Genomic DNA, 26,515 nt, shown 5'->3' with positions numbered 1-26,515 from the left:
TAGCACTGGAATTTAACTCAGGGGAGTTTTATCACTGAGTCACTTCCCCAGCCTTTTTATTTTTTATTTTGAGACAGGTTATCACTAAGTTGCTTAGGGCCTTGCTAAGTTTCTGAGTCTGGCTTTGAACTTGCAATTTTCCTTCTTCAGCCTTCACAGCCACTGCAACTATAGGCGAGGACCATGGCACCTGTCAAAATTCTTTTTTGAAATATATTCTTGCTAAATTTCTTAGGGCCTCGCTCAATTGCTGATACTGTCCTTGAACTTGTCCTCTTGCCTCAGCCTCCCAAGTTGCTGGGAATACAGGTGCGAACCACCTGGCCCAACTCTTTATTTTTAGCTTGAGACAGGGTCTCACTGAGTTGCCCAGGCTGTCCTGGAACTTCAGATTCTCCTGCCTTAGCCTTCTGAGTAGCTGGGTTTAGAGGCAGGGCACTGCATCTAGCCCTAAAACTATTTTTAGAAATGAAATTAACTGCTAGGCACTTAATCACATACCTATAATTTCAGCTACTTGAGAGACTAAGGTAGGAGGATTACAAATTTAATCCAAGACCAACCAGGGCAATTTAGCAAGACTAAGTTTCAAAATAAAAATAAATACATAAAAAGGGTTGGTGATGGGCTGGGGTTGTGGCTCAGTAGCAGAGCACTTGCCTAGCATGTGAGAGGCCCTGGGTTCAATTCTCAGCACCACATATAAATAAATAAAATAAATGTCCATTAACAACTAAAAAATTAAAAATTAAAAAAAAAAAAAAGGGTTGGCGAAATAGCATAGTACCCCTGGGTTCAAATCCCAGTACAAAAACAAAAACTACAATTTTTTTTTTTTTGGTTTGGGCTTGTATATTTAAAAATACACAGCACCCCAAATACTATATCAATAGTTCACAGTTACATTCCAGGAATTCCACTTCATACTTTGCAAGCCTTGTAGGGTATACTGTAACCCACGGTTATGCAGCTCTGTAGAGCATGAAATCTAATGTGAATATGTAATCTATGATTACATATGATTACAAATCTGAAAACAAACCAACACACACCAGCATGGGGAGAAGGTTAAAGGAATAAAACATTTCTGTTTAGATACTGAAAGGCTAGTACATGGTGGAACACCACGATATACTGGTATTCATCTCGTTTTGCTTTCAATTTAGACAACAAAAGAAGATTGATTCCTTCTTTCCAGGTTTTATATAATCTCTCAATAAATTCAAAGGTCTGTTTTTCTCTACACATGACAGGTACATAATGTGAAGATATAGAATTCATTACTAGGGCTTGGGATATAGCTGAGTTGGTAGAGTGCTTGCCTCACATGCACAAAGTCCTGGGTTCAATCCCCAGCACCACACACACACACTCAAAAAGAGTTGGAATATTTTTTCCAGTACTGGGGATTGAACTGAAGGGTCCTCTACCATGAAGCTACATACTTACCTCATTTTTTTTTTTTTTTTTGGTACTGAGGATTGAACCCAGGGGTGTTCAACCACTGAGCCACACTCCCAGCCCTATTTTGTATTTTATTTAGAGACAGGGTCTCACTGAGTTGCTAAGTGCCTTGCTAAATTGCTGAGGCTTGCTTTGAACTCAAGATCCTCCTGCCTCAGCCTCCCGAGCCGCTGGGATTATAGATGCACACCATCGTAAACGGCTGAGGAGAATTTCATTTTTAAAAAATCTAATGGGAGGGCTGGGGATGTGGCTCAAACGGTAGCACGCTCGCCTGGCATGCGTGGGGCGCTGGGTTCAATCCTCAGCACCACATAAAAAAAAAATAAAGATGTTGTGTCCACCGAAAACTAAAAACTAAATATTAAAAAAATTCTCTCTCCAAAAAAAAAAAAAATCTAATGGGAAAAAAAATCTAATTGGATTTCTCTCTCTCTCTCTCTGAAAAAAAAAAAAATCTAATGGGAAAAAAAATCTAATTGGATCTGGGTGCAGTGGTGTACATTTGTCATTCCAGAATTTCAAAAGGTTGAGGGAGCAGGGCTGGGGAGATAGCTCAGTTGGTATGCACAGGGCCCTGGGGTCAAGCCCCAGCACAACCAAAAAAAAAAAAAAATGTTGAGGAGGAGGACTGCAAATTTAAGGCCAGCCTCAGCAACTTTTTGAGACATAAGCAATTTAGTGAGACCCTGTCTCTAAACAAAATAATAATAATAATAATAATAATAGATAATGGCTGGGGATACAGCTCAATAGTAAACTGAACTGGGATTCAATGCCCAGTTGAAAAAAATCTAATCGGAAAATTACTGATTCTTATTTATCTTATAAAACATCTTTCTATATGGAACACGCCAGTGGTAGAGTACTCGCCTAGTATGTGTGAGGCCCTGGGTTTGAACCTCAGCACCATATATAAATAAAATAAAGGTACTAAATTTTTTTTTCATAGTTGTAGATAGACAGTATGGCTTTATTTTATTTGTTTATTTTCCTGTGGTGCTAAGGATCGATCGAACCCAGTGCCTCACACATACCAGGCAAGCCCTCTGCCACTGAGCTACAGCCCCATACTTGAGATGGAGTATTACTTTATATTGTCCAAGCGGGTCTCAATTTCATGATTTGGGAAACCCTGTCTGAGTCTCCAAATAACTTGGATTACAGGCATGTACTAATATACCCAGCTAGTATTCTTTCATAAAATTTTTTTTAATTAGATATTAAACCCAGGGTTACTTAACCACTGAGCCACATCTCCAGCCCTTTTTATTTTTTATTTTGAGACAGGGTCTCTCTAAGGTGATGAGGCTAGCTTTGAATTCGCCATTCTCCTGCCTCAGCCTCATAGCCACTGGTATTACATGTGTGCAACACTATACCTGGCTTTAATAAATTTTTTCTGAGGGCAAAACAGTCTATAACATGAATAAACCAAAACTTATTTTGCCAATTCCCTATTCTGAAACATTCTGGATTGTTTAGAATTTTCTTAAAATATATAAATAATGCTTTTTTTTGAAATCAGACATGATTATCTTAGTTACTCAGAAGGCTGAGGCAGGAGAAAATCAAATTGAAGGCTAGTCCTGTATCAATATTTAAAATCAGGGACTGGGCCTCAGCAATTAGCAAGGCCATAAGCAACTGAGTGAGACTTATCTCAAAATTAAAAATTAGGGGCTGGGGTTGAGGCTCAGTGGCAGAGCACTTGCCTAGCATGTGTGAGGCACTGGGTTCAATCCTCAGTACCACATACAAATAATTACTAAAAAATATTTTTAAAATAAGAATAATAATAAAAGGGACAGGGCGTGGTGGCACAGGCCTGTAATCCCAGCAATTTGAGGGCTGAGTCAATAGGATCTCAAGTTCAAGGCTAGCCTCAACAAATCACTGAGACCCTAAGCAACTTAGTAAGACCCTGTCTCAAAATAAAAAATGAAAATGTGGCTCATCACCCATGGGTTCAATCCTCAGTACCAAAAACAAATAATAAATAAAAAGGGTTGGGATATAGTTCAGTTGGTCGAATGCTTGCCTCACATGCACAGGCCCCTAACTTCAATCCCCAGCACCACAAATAATAATAATAATAATAATAATTAATAAACAAAAAAGGCTGGGGATATAGTTCAATGGTAAAGCACCCCTAGATTCCCCAGTACCAAAAATAAATATATATCAGGGACTGGGGATGAGGACGTAGCTCAGTATCAGAGCTCAGCTGGATTCAATCCCTAGCACTGCAAATAATAACAATAACAATGCTTTTCAAAAACCAATAATTTGATCCTTTATTATAATAATCAAATTTTAATGCACTGTACATAATTGTAGATGTTATGATTTTCTACAACAGGCAGTTACAGCAGCATTACCATAAACATTTGAGTAATGCATCGTACTTATGATGTTTCGATGTCACTTACCAGGTGACAGAAATTTTTCAGTTCCATTATCATCTTTCTTTTTCATTTTTAAAACTAATACATAAAAACAAAAATAATGCATATTGGGCCAAATATGGTAGTATAAGTCTGTTATTCCAGTATCTCAGGAGGCTGAAGCAAGAGGATCATAAATACAAAGCCAGCTTGGGCAATTTACCCAGACCCTGTTTCAAAATAAAACAAAAAGGACAGAAAATGTAGTTCAGTGCCCTGGGTTCAATCCTTAGTACCACAAAAATAAAATGGGGAAAAAAAAAAAAAAAGTATAAAGCCAGCCTGGGCAGTTTAGGGAAACTGTCACAAAATTTTAAAAGGGCTGAGCACAAGGTGACCCATGCCTGTAATCCCCAGTAACTCAAGAGATTGAGGCAAGAGGATTGTGAGTTCAAAATCAGCCTCAGCAAAAGGCAGGTACTTAGCAAATCAGTGAAATCCTATCTCTAAATAAAATACAAAATAGGGCTGGGGATGTGGCTCAGTGGCCTAGTGCCCAGGTTCATCCCTGGTATTCCCCGCACCCCCCGCCCCAAAAAAAGAAGACCGAATTTTACATTTGTGAGGAATATCTAAAGTCTTGATATTTTCTTAAGAAATCAAGTTTATCTGAAACTAATTACAATAAATTCTACTTGCAATATTGGAAAAGTTCTAGAAATTCTAATATTTCTAGAAGGCTTGTTTCATTGTTTTCTCCCTATAGTCCTGGGGATTAAATCCGGGGCTTTACACATGCTAGGAAAGTGCTCTACCACTAAGTTACATCCTCAGTCTTTTTTATTTTATTTTGAGACAGGGTCTCTCTAAACTGCCTTGAACTTGTGATCCTGCAGCCTCAGATCTTCTGAGTAGCTGGGATTACAGTTGTGCACCACTGGCCCCCCTAATCCTGGCCTATTTAAGTATTTAAAGGAGTTATTATTTCAGTTTTATATTTAAAAATTGTATCTCCACTCATTGAATTAAAAAATCAGGCCGAGTTATTATGTGTATCTGTGAAGTATGTAACTCATTGATCCCAATAAAAATTGTACTTACTTCCATGATTCCAAGATTTTGGCTTGGAAAATATCAGTACCCTAAAATGATAAATACATATAACCACTATTACAAATGAACAGATTAAAATGAATAAGAGACATATAACTTATATTTACCACCAAATTTGAATTCCCTTTTCTACCTCTTTCCATTATAATTTACAATGGGAAACCAGCAAGCAGATGGATAATTTTTTTATTTCACTTTCATTTTTATAATCTATTAACTTACCTAAATGCTTGTAATGGTGATTGTGAGCTTGTAATAAAACTTTTACTCGATCCAAAGGAGCAACTGTTGTTTTGGCACAGCATCCAGCAATCCCTAAAAATTGTTTAAAATGTCAGAAATAAATTACGTATCATTTCTTTCTACAGGGAAATCCTTATTTGTCCAACCAGCAAACCCACTGATCTTTAATTTGGTCTCCATGGATAGAATTGCCCAGTAGCAGGGATATGCAGATGATTGGCCCCCATTTCCTATAATTTAATAATTGAGAATGTCAGACTTAAAAATAAGTTTGGGGAGTATAAATCACTCCCCAGTGCCTGGTGAACCCTGTAATTTTGCTAAAATGTATCTGTGGAGACTAACACTTAAAGGTATTTACCCAACTGCAAAGTTCTGTTTCTAATAAGCATCTCTTCTTCTTGGATGAATTTTACATTAAAACAACCAACTTTTTTTTTTGTTATTTTTTTTAGTTGTCAATGGACCTTTATTTTATTTATGTATGTATTTGTTTATAAATGGTGCTGAGGATCAAACCCAGGGCCTCACACATGCCAGGCAAGTGCTCTACCACCGGGCAACAACCCCAGCCCCAAAACAACCAACTTTTACCCATAAAAGCAGTCATTCATTTATACATTCAGCAACTTTGTATTTAGTTCCTACTTTGTGCCACTGGCCATATGTGTGGATGAAAACAGAGTAAAGTGCTTACATGGACTTTAACATTGATCAGAATGCTACTGACTATCAGCATGGAATGCTTCAAAAGTGATCACATAAAGACTTTTCTACAATACTTTCCTGTATTGTAGAAGCACTCAATAAGATGAATTGTTACTATTATAAAAGGTGGGCAAAAGGGCTGGGGATGTGGCTCAAGCGGTAGCGTGCTTGCCAGGCATGCGTGCGGCCGGGGTTCAATCCTCAGCACCACATACAAAGATGTTGTGTCTGCCAAAAACTAAAAAAAAAAAAAAAAAAAAAAAAAAAAATTAAAATTCTCTTTTAAAAAATAAATAAATAAATAAAAGGTGAGCAAAAAAGCTTTTGGTTTCTTTATGAGTACATTAAATTCTTCACCATCAAATCTGTATTTCAGGGGCTGGGGTTGTGGCTCAGCGGTAGAGCACTTGCCTAGCACGTGCAAGGCCCTGGTTTCAATCCTCAGCACCACATATAAATAAATAAATAGAATAAAGATAATGTGTTCAACTACAACTAAAAAATATATATTTAAAAAATCTGTATTTCAGAAGGGTCGAGAGGACAAGAATTTTGTGGATCTCCTTCACTGATGCATCACCAAAGATCAATGCAGGGTCTAGCACATTAAATCATAAAGTCCATACCCACTGTACTTGACAGCTCAGCATGTAACTAATATTAAAGCCCACCCTTTGAGATATCAAAAAATTAAATGTATATTTGTACTGTAATATAAAAGTTTATATTTATAAAAAGTTTTTTTTTTCTTATTTGAACTAATAGAAATAGCAGGCTATCCAAAATTGAGGATAAACTAAAAGTCATTTGCATCTGGTTTTATTTGCTTTCATATTATTTTATTTATTTATTTATTTATTTTGAGAGAGAGAGAGAGAGAATTTCAATATTTATTTTTCAGTTTTCGGCAGACACAACATCTTTGTTTGTTTGTGGTGCTGAGGATCGAACCCGGGCCACACGCATACCAGGCAAGCGCGCTACCACTTGAGCCACATCCCCAGCCCTCATATTATTTTATGATACATTATTATCTTCTCAGTCATGTATGGATTAACCATCAAATGAAATTATTTAGAATTTATTCAATAAGTAGTTTCCTTTAATAGTATCTTAATTTCATACTGCTTCAAAGCTTAATTAATCAACAACCCAATAGTCCATTTGAGTTAGGTCAAGTAGCTTTCATCTTTATTTTGCAGTGCAAGAGATCAAATCTAGGAACTTGTACAAGCTAAGAAGCACTCTACCACTGTGCTATACCATATTTCCAGCACCACCACCCATTTATCTATCTATTTATTTATTTATTTTTCAGTACTGAAAATTGAACCCAGGGGTACTCTACCACTGACCTCCTCTTTTTATTTTCATTTTGAGACAAAGTCCCCCCCAAAATGGCCAAAGCTGGCCTTGAACTTGATATCCTCCTGCTTCAACCTCCAGAGCAGCTGAGAATACAGAAGCACCACTGCGCCCAGCTGCTGCTTTTATCTTTCTTTTAAGAGAAAGCAACTAGACTAGAGGTAGCTCAGTGGTAGAAGCACCAAAAAAAAAAAAAAAGAAAGAAAGAAAAGGAAGATTGAACAACTAAAGAGATTTGCCCAAAGCACTGCTAACCATAATAGTTAGCAAATACTCAGTATTTACTTTGTACCAGGCACCAGCCTAAGAAATTTAATTGTGGGCACTGTGCCAAGGTTTTTACTATTCCAGTTTAATCATTAGAACAATTATTTAAGGTAGGTAGACTTATATTCTCTTTTGAGGATGGGAAAACCAAGGTACAAGAGGTTAAATAACTTGCCCAGCAGTATTCCTTCCTATCACCTGGATGTGAAACTCCTATATAACCTTCAAAGTCATGCCTTCCAAAAATTTGAACCAGCACTTAACAAAAGAAACACAGATGGGCAATAAAATGAAAAGATGCTCAGCATCATTTTCTTCAAGAAAATAAGAATTAAAATCACAATTAGATAACACTAAACACTTGTAAAAATGAAAAACATACATAGACACCCTAACAATACCAACAAGTACTGACAAGGCAGTGGGGATAAAAAATGAAACAGAAAAAAAAAAAAAAATGAAACAGATGCTTTGGGAAATAACTTAGCAGGGGTTTTTTGTTTTGTTTTGTTTTGTTTTTGGTACTGGGGATTGAACTCATGAACACTCTACCACTGAACTACATCCCCAGCCCCTTACGTGTGTGTGTGTGTGTGTGTTTTCCTGAGATAGGGTCTCTTTAAGCTGCCACAATTGGCCTTGAACTTGTCATCCTCATGTCTTAGCCTCCCAAGTAACTGGGATTATTATTTATTTATTGGTTTAAAAAATAAATAAACAAATAATTTATGGGAGTTAAAACAGGGGTACTTTACCAATGAGCTACATCCCTAGCCCTTTTTATTTTTGAGGCAGGGTCTCATTATATTGCTTAGGGCCTTGCTAACTGCTGAGGCTGGCCTCAAACTTGCAATCATCCTGTCTCAGCCTCAGGAACTGCTGTGATTACAAGTGTACACAACAGTGTTCAGAATTGGCAATTTCTTATTAAATTAAGTAAAGCAAGAGGATGTAGCTTATTGGTAGAGCACTTACCGAGTTCAATCCCCAGCACTGCAAAAATTATAAATTAAAAAAATAAAGTTAAGGGCTGGTTCCCAAGGTTCATAAATCTTCTGGAGCCCTTTCCTCTACTGGACCAGCCAAAAAGCACAGAAGTCTCTAGCTGGAGCCAGCCTGGCCAAGGAGCAGCTGCCTTAAACTCCTGGTCCTGAGTAGCTGAGATGTGCCACCACTCCTGGCTTCCTTTTTTTTTTTTTTTTTTAATTCCAACTTGAGTGAAGATGATTGTAATTTTTCATACTATCAAAGAGTAAAAGGATATAAATATGTTTATTGTCATCTTTTTATAAATTGTGAAATGTATATTTTAAAAAGTTAAACATGATATTCTTTTTTTTTAAGTAACTGTGGAAGATGTCTTTTTTTTTAAATTTTATTTATTTAATTATTTTAGTTGTTGATGGGCCTTTATATGTGGTGCTGAGAATCAAACCCAGTGCCTCACACATTCAAGGCAAGTACTCTACCACTGAACCACAACCCCAGCCTATATGATACTCTTAAAGCCAAGGAGTCAGGGCTGGGGATCATAGCTCAGTTAGTAGAGTCCTTGCCTCCCATGCACAATCCCCAGCTCCCAAAAAAAAAAAAAACAAAACAGCAAGGAGTCTCTTCCTAGAAATTTGCCCAAGGATAAAGAAACCAAAGGATTTCATCCAGGGGATGAAACTCACATAAAAGACTTCTTTTCATAGTCTCTTAAGTCAGATAGTGGAAAACCAGAAAGAAATCAAATTTTTTTTTTAAAATATTTATTTTTTAGTTTTCGGCGGACACAACATCTTTGTTTGTATGTGGTGCTGAGGATTGAACCCGGGCCACGCGCATGCCAGGCGAGCGCGCTGCCACTTGAGCCACATCCCCAGCCCCAAGAAACCAAATTTTCATCAACAGATGTGGCTACGCACAGTGGCACACATGTCTAGTTCCAGCTACTTGGGAGGCTGAGGTGGGAGGATCACTTGAACCCAGGAATTTTTGAGACCAGCCTGGGCTATGTAAGAAAAAAACATTTCAAAAAAGAAAGGAAGAAAAAAGAAAGAAAGAAACTTTAGTATATCCATACAACAAAATATTATTCATTAGTAAAAAGGAACAGCAGTGGGGCTGGGGCTGTAGTGGCAGAGCATTTGCCTAGCATGTGTGAGGCACTGGGTTTGGTCCTTAGTACCACATAAAAATAAACAAATAAAATAAAGGCATTCTATCCATTTACAACTATTAAAAAAAAAAAAAAAAGGAACAGCAGCATGGTGGTACACACCTGTAATCCCAGCTATTAGAGAGGCTGAGGCAAGAAGATTGCAAGTTCAAGGCCAGTCTGGGAAACTTACCAAGACCTTACTTAAAATAAAAAATAAAAAGGGCCAGAGATATAGCCAGTGGTAGATATGGTTTCCCCGGGTTCAATACTCAGTACTGCAAAAACAAAAACATAAATAAAAATAAAAATATTTAATGTTTTAAAATTCCAAATGGCTGGGGATATTGCTTAGTAGTAAAGTACCCAGGGTTTGATCCCCATTATAGACAGATATGAGGAAAACAAGGGCTAGAAGTATAACTCAGTGGTAGAGTTCTTGCCTAGCATGTGAGGCCCTGGATTTGATCCACAGCAGTGAGAGAGAAGGAAAAAAAAAAAAAAAGGAACAAACTTCTGATACATACAACATGGGTAAATTTTCAAAACATTTTGCTAAGCGAAGAAAGCCAGATATTCCATTTAGGTGGTACTGAAGATTGAACCAGGGCTTCATGCATGCTAAACAATGGTCTACCTCCAAGTTATATCCCTAACCCCCAATTTTTTTTTTTTTGAGACAAGCTCTCCCTTAATTGCCCAGGCTGGCCTTAGAGTTTCAATCCTTTTGCCTCAGAAAATAGCTCTGTGCTTGTCAGGAGCAGAGGATGACAGGAGGAGAATGACACAAGGGAAGTGGAACTATTTTGGGGTGATGAAACTATTCTATATCTTGACTGTGGTGGACTTTATACATTTTTGGCAAGATGAATTTAACTATGTACCTCAAAAGAGTGAATTTTACTGTATATAAAGTATACTTCAGTAAGCCTACTTTAAAAAAAAGGCAAAAATCCTATGGAATCAGACATGGTGGCACATGCCTATAATCACAGAAACTCAGGAGGCTGAGGCAGGAAGATCACAAATTCAAGGCCAACCTGGGAAACTTATTGAGACCCTGTTTCAAAATAAAAAATAAGGGCTGGGAATGTGGCTCAAGCGGTAGGGTGCTCGCCTGGCATGCGTGCGGCCCCGGTTCAATCCTCAGCACCACATACAAAGATGTTGTGTCCGCCGAAAACTAAAAAATAAATATTAAAAAAAATTCTCTCTCTCTCTCTCTCTCTCTCTCTCTCTCTCTCTCTCTCTCTCTCTCTCTCTCTCCCCCCTCTCTCAAATAAAATAAAATAAAATGACTAGGGATGTAGCACAGTGGTTCAGTACCCTGGGTTCAAAAAATAAAATAAAATACTATAGAAACTTCTAAAAACCATCTGGCTTAAAAACCATCTGGCTTAATCAAGATTCCTTTGTAGTATTTCCTATACTTGCTATTTCCAATCTTTCCTCTTTCATTAAATTGTTCTGTAGTAAAGTATAAGATACAAACATAAAAGTACAAAAATCATAAGCTTGCCACCTAACAAATTAGTGCAAAGTGAATGAAATCATGTTAAGATCAAGAAATAGGATACTTGGGCTGGGGTTATAGCTTAGTGGCAGAGTGCTTGCCTAGCACATGTGAGGCACTGGGTTCGATCTTCAGGACCACGTAAAAAAATAAATAAAATAAAAAATAACACATACACACACACACAAAAAAAAAAAAAAAGAAATGGGATACTACTAAGCCCCCAAAAGTCTTTTTCCAATGCTCCCCAAAATACTATCTGTCCCTCCTCAGAGATAATCAACTACTCTTCTGATTTTAACAACATAGATTTAATTTTGATCATATTTGACCTTTATACAAACAAAATGACACAGTATATGCATTGTCTACTGTCTGGCTTCTACTGTTCAATATTATGTTTGTGAGATTCTTCCATATTGTTAAGTGTGGCGGTAATTCATTAATTTTCAGTGACACATTTATTAGTATACCATATTTTAGTTACATGTCCTAACTTTGACAGAAATTGGGGTTGCTTCTAGTTTTGGGCTATTATGAATATGGCAACTACAAACAAAAATACAGTCTATATATTGGTATATGCTTAGGAACCATTAGATATATAGCATGCAAATATTCAGCTTCATAAATAACTGCTTAACCAGTGCTTCAGAGTGGTTTTACCAATCTATAGTACTACCAGCAGTACATGATTCCTGCTTGCTATTCTAATCTACATGTCCCAAGAATTTAGTTCAACACCCAGTCCTCATTATAAAATACAACATGTTCAAAGCAACTTCTGATCTCTTTCCAAAAACCACCACAAAAATTGCTCCAATGATAGCCTTCAGTCAATGACAGCTACCTCCTTGCAGTTGCTCAGGCCAAAACAAATCATCTTTGACTTTCCCTCACCTCACCTCTAATCAGTCAGAAAATCCTATTTGTTATATATATATAACAGCTACTATGCTGATCCAAGCCACTATCATCTATCATTGAAATTACTGCAATAACTCCCAAACTGGTCTCTTTGCTTCTATGGTGCACCTTACAGTTTTTCTCAACAGAGCATCCAGGTCATAGCCTGACACTTTTGTGCTCAATATCTGTAATATTGCCAGGTGCAGTGATCCACACCTGTAATCCCAGTGACCTGGGAGGCTGAGATAGGAGGATGGCAATTCAAAGCCAGCCTCAGCAACTTAGGGATCCCCTGTCTAAAAATAAAACAAAAAAGGTTGGGGGTGTGGCTCAGTGCTCAAGAGCCCCTGGGTTCAAGCACCAGCACACATAGATACACGTAAAAATCTGTAATATTTCCCCATTTCACTCCGAGTAAAAATCAGAATCTTTATGATTTGGAAGATCCCTTCATTTTCTTCTCCCTGCTCTCTTTACCTAACTTCCTTCCCTAATCAACACCACTTGTCTTCAGCCAAAAGTCTTGCAGCAGACTAGATTTTCTCGCTTTAAAGCCTTTGCCTTCTCTGCCAGGCATTGTTGCACACATTTGTAATCCCAGTGACTCAGGAGACTGAGGCAGAAGGATACAAGTTCAAGGCCAGCCTCAGCAATTTAGCAAGCTTCTGTCTCAAAATAAGAAAATTAAAAGGGTGGGGATGTAGCTCAGTGGTAAAGCACTCCTGGGTTCAATATCTAGTACATCTAGTACAAAAAAAAAAAAAGTTCGCTCAAGATTCAAGTTTCAGGGCTGGGGATGTGGCTCAAGGGGTAGCGGGCTCGCCTGGCATGCGTGCGGCGGCCTGGGTTCAACCCTCAGCACCACATACCAACAAAGATGTTGTGTCTGCCAAAAACTGAAAAATAAATATTGAAATTCTCTCTCTCCTCTCTCTCTCTCTCTTAAAAAAAATTAAAGAAAAAAAAGATTCAAGTTTCAATCTCTCAATGAGACACCACAGCTATCATCTTTAATACTGTCCACTCCACTGCCTTCCCTGTCTTCTTTCTACTTCTTCCCATTGCATTCATCACCTTCTAACATACTATATTTTCATTCTGTTTATTCTTTCACCTTACAACTCCATAACCAACATAAACTCCAGGAAGGTATAGATATTTCTTTTGTTCCTTTTTTTTTTTTTAATTTTTTATTGTTGGCTGTTCAAAACATTACATAGTTCTTGATATATGATATTTCACAATTTGATTCAAGTGGGTTATGAGCTCCCATTTTTACCCCATATACAGATTGCAGAATCACATCAGTTACACATCCATTAATTTACATATTGCCATACTAGTGTCTGTTGTATTCTGCTGCCTTTCCTATCCTCTACTATCCCCCCTCCCCTCCCCTCCCTTTTTTAAAATATTTATTTTTTAGTTGTCGTTGGACACAATACCTTCTTTTATTTTTATGTAATGCTGAGGAGAAACCCAGGGCCTCACATGCGCTAGGGGAGCTTTCTACCGCTGAGTCACAACCCCAGCCCCTTTCTTGTGTTCTTTGATGTATTCTAAGCAAAAAGTAGGCACATACCTGGCACTCAAATATTCCCAGTATGAATAAATGAATGCCCTTTTTATCAGGAGGACAAACTAATTGTTGTCACTGCTGCAGAATACAGATAATATATTTCAACAAGTCTTCATAATGTGGAATTTTAAAATTCTCTGTCAAATAACTAAGTGATGATAACCCAGACAAGCAATTACACCATGAGGGAAGAGATTAAAACACTTCTTTATGATAAGGCAGAGGAAATTTCTTTGAGACAATGTGAATGTTCTGGTCTCGTGGTCAGATCAATAGTAGGGCTTGTCAAGTAGTTTTGACACAGTTTGCTAATTTTACACAATTTCTCAGTCATCTTTAAAAAGCTGACCTCCAATATTTATTTTCCTTTAAGCAAACAGCAAAACCTAATTGCACACTCAGTTACCCAGTCTTTTCAAAAGAAAGGAGTGCCCAGCATGTTTCCTGTAAAGGATCTCCCTCTTTTCCTGGCTACCCAACTCTGGATAATATCAGCTTGACTCAGTCCTTCCACTTCTCCAGCCTCTTCCCAAGAGCCCAAGGTCCCACTCCCTTGAACCTGGCTGGCACAAGTCAAGGATTATTAGAATGAGATTACAGGCAGGTATGGGTAAACATCGGGCAGGGTACTGAAACAGAGTAGGGAATATCATACAGGCCGCTAGCACCCGATCTGCCAGCGATTTTAGCTGGAGGAAAGCAGCCAGAAGACTTCGGGGCCGACACTCACCTCCCGCCAAGAAGGAGCGCAGCCAGTAGAAGTCGCGACGGGCTGTAGGCCCTCCGGCCCCTGCCGCCTGCGGCATGGCGGGAGGGGTTTCGGCAGCTGCCAGGGCCGCCGCCGCAGCCATCAGGACCACAGTCACCGCGGGGACGTGGGTTGCCAACTTACAAACCACGGAACAGAACCATGGCTGGTGCCTGCAGTGACAGGAGGCCGACCGCCGAGCTGGCGGGGCCGAATGATTCCAGGTGCGGCGCCCGCTGATGGCGTAACCCAGGGGCGGAGCCTCGGCCACTCCCCAAGGAGTCCGGAGTGGGGCGGGGCCTGAGGGAGACCGCGATCTCTTGGCTGGTCTCCCCAGCGAGCCTTGCCCCACCTCTCTACTCCCCTATTTTTTTTTCTTATTTGGGGGTATTGGGGATTGAACTCAGGGGCACTCAATTACTGAGCCACATCCCCAGCCCTGTTTGTATTTTACTAGAGACAGGGCCTCACTGAGTTGCTTAGCACCTCGCTTTTGCTTTCAACTCACAATCTTCCTGCCTCAGCCTCTGGAGCTCCTGGGATTAAAGGCCTGCGCCACTGTGCCTGGCTTCTACTACCCCATTTGCAGTGTTTGTTTTTATACTGGGGATTGAATCCAGGGTCGCTTAACCATTGAACCACATCCCCAACCTTTTATATTTTTAATTTTGAGACAGTGTCTCACTAAGTTGCCTTGGGTCTTACCAAATTGCTAAAACTGGATTCAAACATGTGATTATCCTATTTCAGTCTCTCATGTCACTGGAATTACAGGCAACTGCCAGGCCTGCTTTGCTTTTCAGGGCGGAAGATGGAAAGGGTGGCTATTCAGGGACCTGTCAAAACCCACTACCTGCCCAGACTCCGCACATACCTGTAATTTCAGTGGCTTGGGAGGCTGAGACAGGAGGATCACAAGTTGAAAGCCAACCTCAGCAAAAGCCAAGTGCTAAAAAACTCAGTGAGACCCTGTCTCTAAATAAAATTCAAAACAGGGCTGGGGATGTGGCTCAAGGGCCAAGTACCCCTGTGTTACCTCCAGTTACCTTCTCCCCCCCCCGCCCCCCCGCAAAAAAAAAAAACAAAAAAAAAAAACACTACCTTAAAAAGCTTTCCCATTCTTTGGCCCATATTGAGTTATAACCACCCATTGAGATGCTTTCTAACTTCCGTAAAATGCACCCTTTCCAGAATCAATCTTCAGCTTCTCATTCTCTCCAAGTATCTCTTCGCTTACTATTCCAACTCTGCTTTCTCAGAGCTCCTCATTGAATTTCAGTCGCTGCCCTCCATAAGCTCCACTAAGATTCCAATGTGCCCATGCTACATTTGCGCAGGCAGCAAGGGACAGACACACACACACACACACACACACACACACACACACCCTGAAGTAGCTCTAAAGCTAAACAGGTTATTCTTTCTTTGGGACCCTAGTCATTAAAACAAGCTAGTTTGTAACAGTCATCCACTTCATACTTTGAATATAGCCCTTGATGCTCTGTCACGGTGACTTATTTTTTTAAATTAATTATACATGACAGTAGAATGCACCTTGCTAACCATATATAATGGAGTATAATTTCTCATTTTTCTGGTTATACATGATGTAGAACCCCACTCGTTATTAGTCATATATGTATATAGGGTAATAATGTCTGATTCATTCTACTATCCTTCCTATCCCCAGTCCCCCTCCCCTCTCCTCACTCCCCTCTACCTAATCTGAAGTAAGTCTTTCTTCCCTAGCCCCCCACCCCTTATTGTGAATTAGCATCTGCTATCAGACAAAACACTCAGCCTTTGGTTTGGGGGACTGGCTTATTTCACTTAGCATGATATTCTCCAGCTACATCCATTTATCAGCAAACACCAAAAAACAACCCAGTCAATAAGTGGGCTAGGCTGGGTGGGGTGGCTCACACTTATAATCCCAGTGGCTCTGGAGGTTGAGACAGGAGGATCTCAAGTTCAAAGCCAGCTTCAGCAAAATCGAGACGCTAAGCAACTCAGTAAGACCCTGTCTCTAATAAAATACAAAACAGGGCTAGGAATGTGCCTCAGTGATTGAGTGCCCTTGAGTTCAATCCCTGGTACACCCCTCCCCCAAAAAAATGGACTAAAGAACTGAACAGACACTTCAACAGAAGAAGAAATGCAATTGATCAACAAATATATGGAAAAAATGTTCAAAAGATTTTCCTAGGTCTGGGGTTGTAGCTCAGTGAAAGAGTGCTTGCCTGGCATGTACTAGGCACTGGGTTCAATTCTCAGCACCATATACAAATAAGTAAAATAAAGGTCCATCAACAAGTAAATAATAATAATAATAAAAAGATTTTTCTAATCTTTAGGAATTAGAGAAATGCAAATCATAATTACATTAAGATTTTATCTCACCCCTGTCAGAATGGCAATTATCAAGGGCTGGGGGTGGGGGAGGGGAAAGGGATTAGCAAGGATGGTGGAATGTGATGGACATTATTATCCAAAGTACATGTATGAAGACACAAATTGGGTGTCAACATACTTTACATACAGAGATATGAAAAATTGTGGTATATATGTGTAATAAGAATTATAATGGGGAAAAAAAAACCAAAGTACATGTATAAAGACATGAATTGGCGTGAACATACTTTATATACAAAGATATGAAAAATTGTGCTCTATATGTGTAATAAGAATTGTAATGCATTCTGCTGTTGTGTATTTGAAAAAAAATAATATCAATTAAAAAATAAAAGGATACAGGATACACAGCTGGGGATATAGTTCAGTTGGTAGAATGCTTAACTTGCATTCATGAGGCCCTGGGTTCCATCCCCAGCACCACAAAAAAAAAAAAAAAAAGAATAAAAGAATACAAACAACAGCCAGATGTGGTGTGGTGGTATGCCTGTAAGCCCAGCAGCTCAGGAGGCTGAGGCAAGAGGATCACAAGTTCAAAGCCAGCCTCAACAAAGGTGAGGAACTAACCAACTCAGTGAGATCCTGTCTCTAAATAAAATACAAAATAGGGCTGGGGATGTGGCTCAGTGGTCAAGTGCCCCTGAGTTCAATACCCAGGATCGAAAAAAAAAAAAAAAAAAAAAGAACACAAACAACAATAAATGTTGGTGAGGATGTGGGATACACTCATACATTGCTGGTGGGAATGCAAATTGGTGCAACCACTATGGAAAGCAGTATGGAGATTCCTCAAAAAATTTGAAATGGAACCACCATTTGGCCCAGCTATCCCACTTCTCATTTTATACCCAAAGGATACTATAGTGATGCAGCCACAGCAATGTTTATAGCAGCTCAACTCACAATAGCTAAACTATGGAACCAACCTAGGTGCCCTTCAACAGACTAATTAATTAATTAATTTTTTTTAATTTTAGACACACACACACGGGAATATTACTTAGCTTTAAAGAAGATTGTGACTTCCACATGAGAAAAAAAAAAGATTGTACTTAATGCATTTATTTATTTTTATTTATTTATTTTGCTAGGGATTGAACCCAGGGCTTTGTACATGTGAGGCAAGCACTCTACCAACTGAGCTATATCCCCAGCCCCCTCAACTTTTTTTTTTTTTTTCAGAGTAGAAATTAGAAGTTTATTAAAGGACAGCAGAAAAGACTTCTCCTGGAGGAAGAAGGGGACCCAAAAGGTGGAATCCGTGGAAGTGCGGTTGTTTCCCCTTTTTATAGTTTTGGTGATGGAATGTAGGTTGGAAGGCCTGAGGGGTGGGACACAGGTGGGCCAAAGAAGTAATCTGGTCAGGAAGATCTTCTGAGTCAGCACCTTTTTGCTGGGGGCTGTTCATTAACATTTCTTTGAGGTGGACTTTGGCCTAGGGCCTTTTGGGACTTCATTAACATTCCATGAGTTGTCCTGTGTTTTCCCTGAGTCATTCTCCGCACGGCCTCCATTTTAGATTTCACTCGATATTAGACCTGATTTACCTAACTACACTGACTACCTAACTTTAAATCTGGCTTCATTCCCCCCTCTAAGTTGGGAACTCCTTACTGCTGTAAGGAAGGAGGGGCGAAGAGGATCTTTCTGGCTTCTTCAGGCTGAAAAGGGACGATGTGGGGCAAGCAGTTTGGAGTCCCCCTTTAAAAATCGGGTCTATTGAGTGGTCCATGATAGAAGTCTGATTGAGAAGTAATAGTCTGGAGGGCCATTTGAGTGATGGATGGTCTCGGTGTAGAATCTCGGTCTGGGACCTCCAATATGTTACCGCTGTTGACCCGTGACGAGTCCTTGCTTTCCCGATGTTGAAGAATAACACCAAAGAAGCACGCCGAGGCAAGGTCAGAGTAGAAATTAGAAGTTTATTAAAGGACAGCAGAAAAGACTTCTCCTGGAGGAAGAAGGGGACCCAAAAGGTGGAATCCCCTCAACTTATTTTTGAAAGGATTTGTTTCTTTTCCTCTCTCCTTCCTCCTCTCTAATCTTTTCCCCTTTCTGATCTCTGAAGAAACAGAATTATCTTTCTTCTCAATCCTAGGCAGAGTTACCTGTCTTTGAGCCAAGGAAAAGTAATTCAAACTTTGGGGGTGGCAACAGAAGATCTCAGAAATAACTTATCTCCCAAATTAACAACTCCAGTCAGAACATGTGAAATGTAGCCTTTGAATCACCCATCTAAAAGCCCTCTGCTCCCCTTGATGGGCAGAATCACAGCCTCTGGGATGGAAGTCCCTGTGTGTCTCCTTTGGTAGCAAAGCAATAAAACAACTTTATAATTTTTCTCAAAAAACATTTTATCATTATTGGTTTGGCAATGGGGACAAGGACTCCCCAGGGAGTGGCACAAACTTGTAATCCCAGCGACACTGGAGCCTGAGACAGGAGGACCACAAGTTTAAGACCAGCCCCAGCAACACAGGGAGACCTCTCAGTAACTTGGTGAGACTCTGTCTCAAAATTTGAAAAACATTAAAAAGAGTTGGGATGTAGCTCAGTGGTAAAGTGCCTCAGGGTTCAATCCCTAGTATTAAAATAAATAAATATTTTAAAAATAATAAAAATCAAAGGCTGGGTTTGTGGCTCAGTGGTAGAGTGCTTGCCGCGAATGTGTAAGGCACTGGGTTCAATTCTTAGGACCACATATTAAAAAATAAAATAAAGTCCATTGACAACTAAAAAAATTCTTTAAATAATAGTAATAATCAAAAGCCCCCTTAGGGGGCTGGGGATGTGGCTCAAGCAGTAGCGCGCTCCCCTGGCAGCACCACATACAAACAAAGATGTTGTGTCCGCCAAAAACTAAAAAATAAATATTAAAATTCTCAAAAAAAAAAAAAAAAACAAAAGCCCCCTTAGGGTAAAGTTGATTTAAAATACTAATCTTCTAGAAATTTGATCTTCTATATTTAAATGAAGGTATACATGCCAGGCACAGTGTCATAGGCCTGTAATCCCAGTTTCTCAGGAGGCTGAAGCAGGAAGATCACAAGTTCACAGCCATCTCAGTAATTTAACAAGGCCCTAAGCAATTTGGGAGCTCTGTCTCTAAATAAAATATGAAAAGAGCTGGGACCTAGATGTCCATCAATAGATACATGAATAAAGAAATCATAGTATATATACACAATGGAATATTACAGAGCATTAAAAGAGAATAAAATTATGGCATTTGCAGATAAATGGATGGATTTGGAGAATATAATGCTAAGCGAAGTATGCCAATCCCCAAAGGCCAAATGTTTTCTCTGATTAGTGGATGTTGGGGATATCTGATTAGTGGATAATGGTGTGTGTGGGGGGGGGGTGCGTGGGAAGAATGGAGGAATTTTGGACTGGGCAAAGGGGAGGGTGGGGAGAGGAGGGCAAAGGCGGCAGGAAAGATGGTGGAATGAGAAGGACATCATTACCCTATGTACACATAAGATTGCAGGAATGGGGGCTGGGGATGTGGCTCAAGCGGTAGCGCGCTCGCCTGGCATGCGTGCGGCCCGGGTTCGATCCTCAGCACCACATACAAAGATGTTATGTCCGCCAATAACTAAAAAATAAACATTAAAAAAAAAAAAAAAGAAATTCTCTCTCTCTCTCTCTCTCTCTCTCCTCTCTCTCCTCTCTCTTTAAAAAAAAAAAAAAAAAAAAAGATTGCAGGAATGGTGCAACTCTATGTTATGTACAACCAAAGAATGGAAATGCTTTGCTCTATTTTTTAGAAAATATTTATCGGGGCTGGGGATGTGGCTCAAGCGGTAGCGCGCTCGCCTGGCATGCGTGTGGCCCGGGTTCGATTCTCAGCACCACATACAAACAAAGATGTTGTGTCCACCAAAAACTAAAAAATAAATATTAAAATTAAAAAAAAAAAAAAAAAAAAAAGAAAATATTTATCTTTTAGTTGTAGTTGGACACAATACCTTTGCTCCATTTATTCACTTTTATGTGGTGCTGAGGATTGAACCCAGGGCCCTGCATTTGCTAGGCAAACACTCTACAGCTGAGCTACAACCCCAGCCCCTGCTTTGCTCTATTTATGTACAATGAATTGACATGTATAACTAAGTACAACAAATTTTTTTTAAATGGAAAATAAAAAAAGGGGCTGGGGATGTGGCTCAGTGGTTAAACTCCCATAGGTTCAATTCCCTCCAGTACAAAAAAAAAAGATATAAAATCTATATAGGATCTTGATTTAACATTCAAGCTGCCATCTTAAATGTTAACCCCCATCTTATGAGATATTTTCACTTTCCTGTACTTCCTCTTACCCCAACTCCCCCCACTCCCCTTACTGACCTACCCCAGGGTACCCTAACCCTAAGCCATCCCAGAAGGACCAACCTCTTTGCTCTGGAAGAGCCGTGATACCATCACTGTAAGCCAATCCCAGCTATTCCCCACCCATCTAGCAAGCACCCCGCAGCCTATCCCATAGGGCCACAACCACAACTGCAAAACCCTACCCCACAAAAGCTCCACACCTGGAAGTCTCAGGGCCCCTCTCTCTCTTCTCTATAGAGAAATAGCCTTTATCTGTCAACTTTTTTTTTTTAATATTTATTTTTTAGTTATAGGCAGACACAACATCTTTGTTGGTATGTGGTGCTGAGGATCAAACCCGGGCCGCACGCATGCCAGACGAGCGCGCTACCGCTTGAGCCACATCCCCAGCCCCTATCTGTCAGCTTTGACAAACAAATTTTCCTGTGGATCTCTGCCTGGTCTCCCTTCCTGATCTCCATCCTGTCCCTCATTTCTCTTGCTTTCTCACTTTCCTTTCAATCTATCAACAGATGAATGAATAAAGAAAATGTGGTATAAAATTTTAAAAATAAAATATGGCATTTGCAGGAAAATAGATGGAACTAGAGACCATCATGTTAAGCAAAATAAGTCAAACTCAGAAGATCAAATATCAGGGGCTGGGGATGTGGCTCAAGCGGTAGCGCGCTCGCCTGGCATGCGTGCGGCCCGGGTTCGATCCTCAGCACCACATACAAACAAAGATGTTGTGTCCGCCGAAAACTAAAAAATAAATATTAAAAATTCTCAAAAAAAAAAAAAAAAAAAAAAAAAAAAGAAGATCAAATATCTTGCATTTTCTCACATATGTGAAAGCTAGAGAGGAAAAAGAAAGGGGGTGGATATCTTAAAAATCAAAGAAATTATCATTATCAGTACAGAAAAAGGACCATGGGATGAGAAGTGAGGAGGGAGGAGGAATGATTATCTGCAAAACTGAATTTTATATCGAACTGGGTTTGATCCTTAGCACCACATAAAAATAAACAAAGGTATTGTGTTCATCTACATGCCGCGTCCGGCCAAGGGAGCCGAGTCCGGCGAGGGACGGCGAGGTTAAAAGACACACAGGACACCAAGGTTCTTCATCCAGGAGTCAATAATCTTTATTGCTAACACACCTTTTTTTATACCCCAAGCAGCAGAAGTGGAAAACTACCCAAAAGCAGGAGGGAGGGGGGAGAAATTTAGTTTCAACATCTATTATTGTCAGGTACCGAAACCTCCCTTAACAATAAGTCCATCAGACCAGAAAAGGTCAAGGCATTCCCGTGGGATACATATGTCTCAGACGGATAAGCAGGAACAGAAAAACCGCAAGTTCGCCATGGCCTTGTGAGCTGGCCACACTGGCATGCAGAACAAACTAGTGGAGGTAGGGCTCCAGGGGCCAAGGTGGACCTGTTGCCAACAAGTCCCCCTCTTTTGTTTTTTGCATGCCAGTGGGAATCAAGTAGCCCCTGTCTTAGGTCGTTCACAGCCCTTGCGATGCTTACCCGTCTCTGGGAAGGCCCCGATTCCCTGGCTTAGGTCGCACAGCAAGCGTGAAAGTTGCCCGTCACTGGGTACTACAAGATCAGCTCAAGGTGTTATGACCTATCAAGACATTATTGCGGTGAACGCTTAACCGTCTCCACCTACGGGACCCACGACCATCACCGCCGAATGGCAGATGTGATTGGACCGAGAGATTAGACAGCAAAGATCCTAATACAGGAAGGCAAGAGGGAGAGGTATGCATAGAGAAAATATATGGCAGGAGTTCTTCTTTTAAGGAGGACACTCATCTTCGGATAGGTCTGAAGTATATCTCAGAGAGGCGATCATCCATCTTCAAGCGTTGATAGTGAACCTGTATTGGCTTAGAGGCTAAGATATTAATTTGATCCTTAATGAATTGTACTATCTTATTTACAATGCAGGGTCCTATTGTCACTACTAGAAGGAGGCCTAACAATGGTCCCAATAAGGGAAGAAGATAAGGCAAAAATCCATTAAGTCCAGTCCAGAGAGGGTTCTCAAATAATTCCCTCCTCCTTTTTTCTAGGTCTTCTTGGAGTTGTTTAATTTTTGTGCGAACTATGCCAGACTTGTTAGCATAAAAACAGCACCTCTCCCCAAGGGCTAAACAAATTCCCCCTTGATTGGCAGTAAGCAAGTCTAAACCCCGCCTGTTCTGAAGAACTACTTCTGCTAGGGAGTGTATCTGGTCTTGTAAGTCTTTAATGGTTCCCGACAGGGTTTGCATATCATCTAGGATGATGTAGGATTGGAACTGTTAAGTAAAGAAAAGGTAGTTTCTAGGATATCTAATGTATTGGCATCTAAATCAGGAAACTGGGATTTGGGCAATATCAAGGGGTGGTATGTAGGCTTAGGGATCTCTGGCTTTAAAAGCTTAATCACCTGAAGGTGTTTGATAGCATCAGTGGGTCCCCCTCCATCAGAGACTCCGATGGGGGCCTGCATGGGCCAGCAGGAAGGTTTACCCACGACGCCCTCACATCCCGCCTCCGTTAACCGAGTCGTGATGCCTTCCCCTCCCCGGTCACCAAGAAAAGGAATATAATTATAAGTGGTCCCCCATTTTCCACGGGTGTTAGTTAGGATGGCCTCAAAATACTGTTTTCCTTGATTATTAACACAAATTGAGGCCGATGTATAACAGGAGATGTGCATTGCCGGGGTGTAATGACAAGTGGCGGAACAGCTTCCAAGAGTCTTGGTCGGATTAGGGACAACAAGTCCGGGCTTATTAACACATACCCATTTTGGTTGTTTAAATCCTCCGATGTTTTCATTGAGTTCAGCCGCCATATAGGCTACTTTAGTCCCACAATCAATGCTCTGGATATAACCAGAGGGGGCCGAGTGCCGGGGCCCTCCCTTACACTCACAAGGGGCTCCAAAAAGATATTCATGAATATTCCCAGGTGGGGGGTCAAGCCCTCCTTCAGCAAACCTGTCCAGAAGGAGTGCCACAAGAGGGGTCCAGCTCATGAGGTGTGTCTCGGCACTCACTTGAAGGGGTGAGAACAACAGCGGCAGGATCAGCCATCTTGGGAACTTCATTTTGTCTTGAATTTTCATTCACCGGTCTGGTGCAGCGCTCCGGGATCCAAATGGGCTTCTCAGTTCCTGGGGGAAAAACACATACAGCTCCTCTCACTCTAGCTAAGAGTGGAGCCGGGGGTTGCCACTTTCCAGTGGATAAATCTTTCCACCTTATTTGAGCATCTTGTACAGTGGGAGGGGAAAAGTGGCGTTGTGCAGCCGTGCGCCCTCCAGTGTCAGTGAGTAAAAAATTTAAAGTAAATAAGGTTATGCTTAGAAGTGCTTGTGGTCCCTGACAATTCCGGTATATCTCCCCCTCTTTTGTTTTTTGCAAATAAGTTTTTAAATGTTGATGGGCTCGTTCCACGATAGCTTGTCCCTGTGGATTATAAGGGATTCCAGTCTTATGATTAATTTCCCATTGGGTGTAAAACCGTTGAACCGCCTGACTTACATATGTGGGACCATTATCGGTTTTGAGGCATCGTGGGGTGCCCATGGAGGAAAAGGCTTTTAGAAGATGACTGATTACGTCCTTAGCCTTCTCTCCAGTATGTAAGGTGGCAAAAATGAAGCCAGAATATGTGTCAGTGGAAACATGTATAAAGGAGAGCTTACCAAAGCTAGGGAAGTGTGTAACATCAGTTTGTCAGACATCATTAGGTTGTAGTCCTCTTGGATTAACCCCAAGGGAAGGAGAATGAATAAATGGTGCACAGGTTGGACATAATGAGACAATTTGTAAAGCCTGGTCTCGTGAACATCCTGTGTGGAAGCGTAAAGACTGTGTATTTAAATGAAATTTGTTATGGAATTGTAAGGCCTTATCATATTTGGTCGTCACACAGGAAAGGCCAACAGCATGAGTAGCAGCGTCTGCTTTTGCGTTGTCCTCTGACAAAGGTCCAGGGAGCCCTGAATGGCTTCGGATGTGGCCAATGTATAAAGGATCTCGTCTAGCCCAAATGAGAAGCTGAACTACCTGTAGTTGTTCTGTGATGGTGGATTGTTTTCCAATATATGATGCTGTTTCTATGACTAGAGCCAGATTGGCTACATACAAGCTGTCAGTATATACATTAAGAGGAATAGAACTATAGACTTTGAGAGCTATGATTAAAGCTTCAACTTTTGCCTTTTGGGCCGACTGACCTGACACAGGTTGTCGGAGAATTTGAGATCCATCAAAAACGACAGCAAATCCATTTTTGGCCCCATCTGTATATACAGTTTGGGCCTTTGGAATAGGTTCCCTTTTTATAATCTTTGGGAAGATAATGGGACACCTTTTAAAGCTCTCCAAAAGTCTATGTTTAGGGAAGTGATTATCAATCTGACCCTTGAAGCTGCACAGGAAAAGACACCAAAGGTCATGTTCTTGTTGTAACTTGTGTATCATATCTTGAGTGTAAGGTTGAATAAGTATGTCAAAGGTTTTTGCAAACAATGCATCACCCAAATATTTAGCCTTCCAAATTAAGTTCATAACTAGCTCATAAAAGGGAGTCAATACCCGGGGGTTAGAAGCCGGCAAGTGGACCCAATAAATGGGACCCGTTTGCCAGAACACTCCTGTGGGAGTAATTTTAGAAGGTAGAACTATAAATGACAAGGGCAGAGAATAATCTATCTGCGTAATCTGCATGTCCTGTAGAGCCTCTTCTATTAGCCTCAGTGCTCGTAAGGCTTCTGGTGTAGGTACTCTACACGACGTAGGAGAAGGATCTCCTCGCAAGAGGTCATACAGGGGTTTGAGCTCTCCAGTTGGAATATGAAAGGACGGGCGCAGCCACTGTATTTCTCCGAGGAATGTCTGCCACTGATGTAAAGTTTTGAGCTGATTTATCTGGAACTGGGGTCTCTGGGGAAAGATTCCTATGTTATTAATGATGTATCCCAAATAATTGTAAGGGTGTTGAAACTGCACCTTTTTGGGTGCTATGACCAGCCCTGTCCCTTTTAGAAGGGATTGGAGGACTTCATAAGATTGAAGAAGTCTTTCTTTCTTGGGCCCTGTCAGTAAGATGTCATCCATATAATGAATGAGGTAGAGCTGTGGGAACTGCTGTCGAAAGGGTCGCAAAACCTCAGCTACAAAATATTGGCACATTGTAGGACTATTAGTCATCCCTTGAGGTAGGACAGTCCATTCATACCGTTGGTAAGGTTCCCTAAAGTTTGTGGAAGGCAAGGAAAAAGCAAAACGCTTTTGGTCTCGTGGGTCTAAGGGGATAGAGAAGAAACAATCTTTTAA

At 40.4% G+C, this 26,515-nt stretch overlaps 1 protein-coding gene across 5 annotated transcripts in view; it reads right to left on the bottom strand.

Moving 5' to 3' along the window:
• Slc25a16 (solute carrier family 25 member 16) overlaps window positions 1-14,672 on the bottom strand; it is a 42,595-nt gene extending 27,923 nt beyond the window's left edge. For 2 of the 5 annotated variants that reach the window (XM_046419828.2, XM_046419827.2), the window contains exons 1-2: window positions 14,422-14,672; window positions 5,187-5,279 (exon numbers count right to left, since the gene is read on the bottom strand). In XM_046419828.2, the coding sequence (XP_046275784.1) occupies window positions 5,187-5,279; window positions 14,422-14,542 (214 nt within the window). In that variant the 5' untranslated portion in view covers window positions 14,543-14,672. Of the gene's footprint in view, window positions 1-3,896; window positions 4,082-4,952; window positions 4,994-5,186; window positions 5,280-14,421 lie in introns of those variants that run through there. The other 3 variants (XM_046419825.2, XM_046419826.2, XM_058577916.1) reach the window with 3 other exon arrangements.
• Window positions 14,673-26,515: the final 11,843 nt, after the last annotated feature.

Source organism: Marmota monax, unplaced genomic scaffold (genome assembly GCF_021218885.2).
Source record: "Marmota monax isolate L192 unplaced genomic scaffold, Marmota_monax_Labrador192_F-V1.1 WCK01_AAM20220418_F8-fsc00019, whole genome shotgun sequence".
Lineage (NCBI taxonomy): Eukaryota > Metazoa > Chordata > Mammalia > Rodentia > Sciuridae > Marmota > Marmota monax.
The sequence above is the reverse complement of the archived record's forward strand: the minus strand, read 5'-3'. Positions and strand labels throughout refer to the sequence as shown.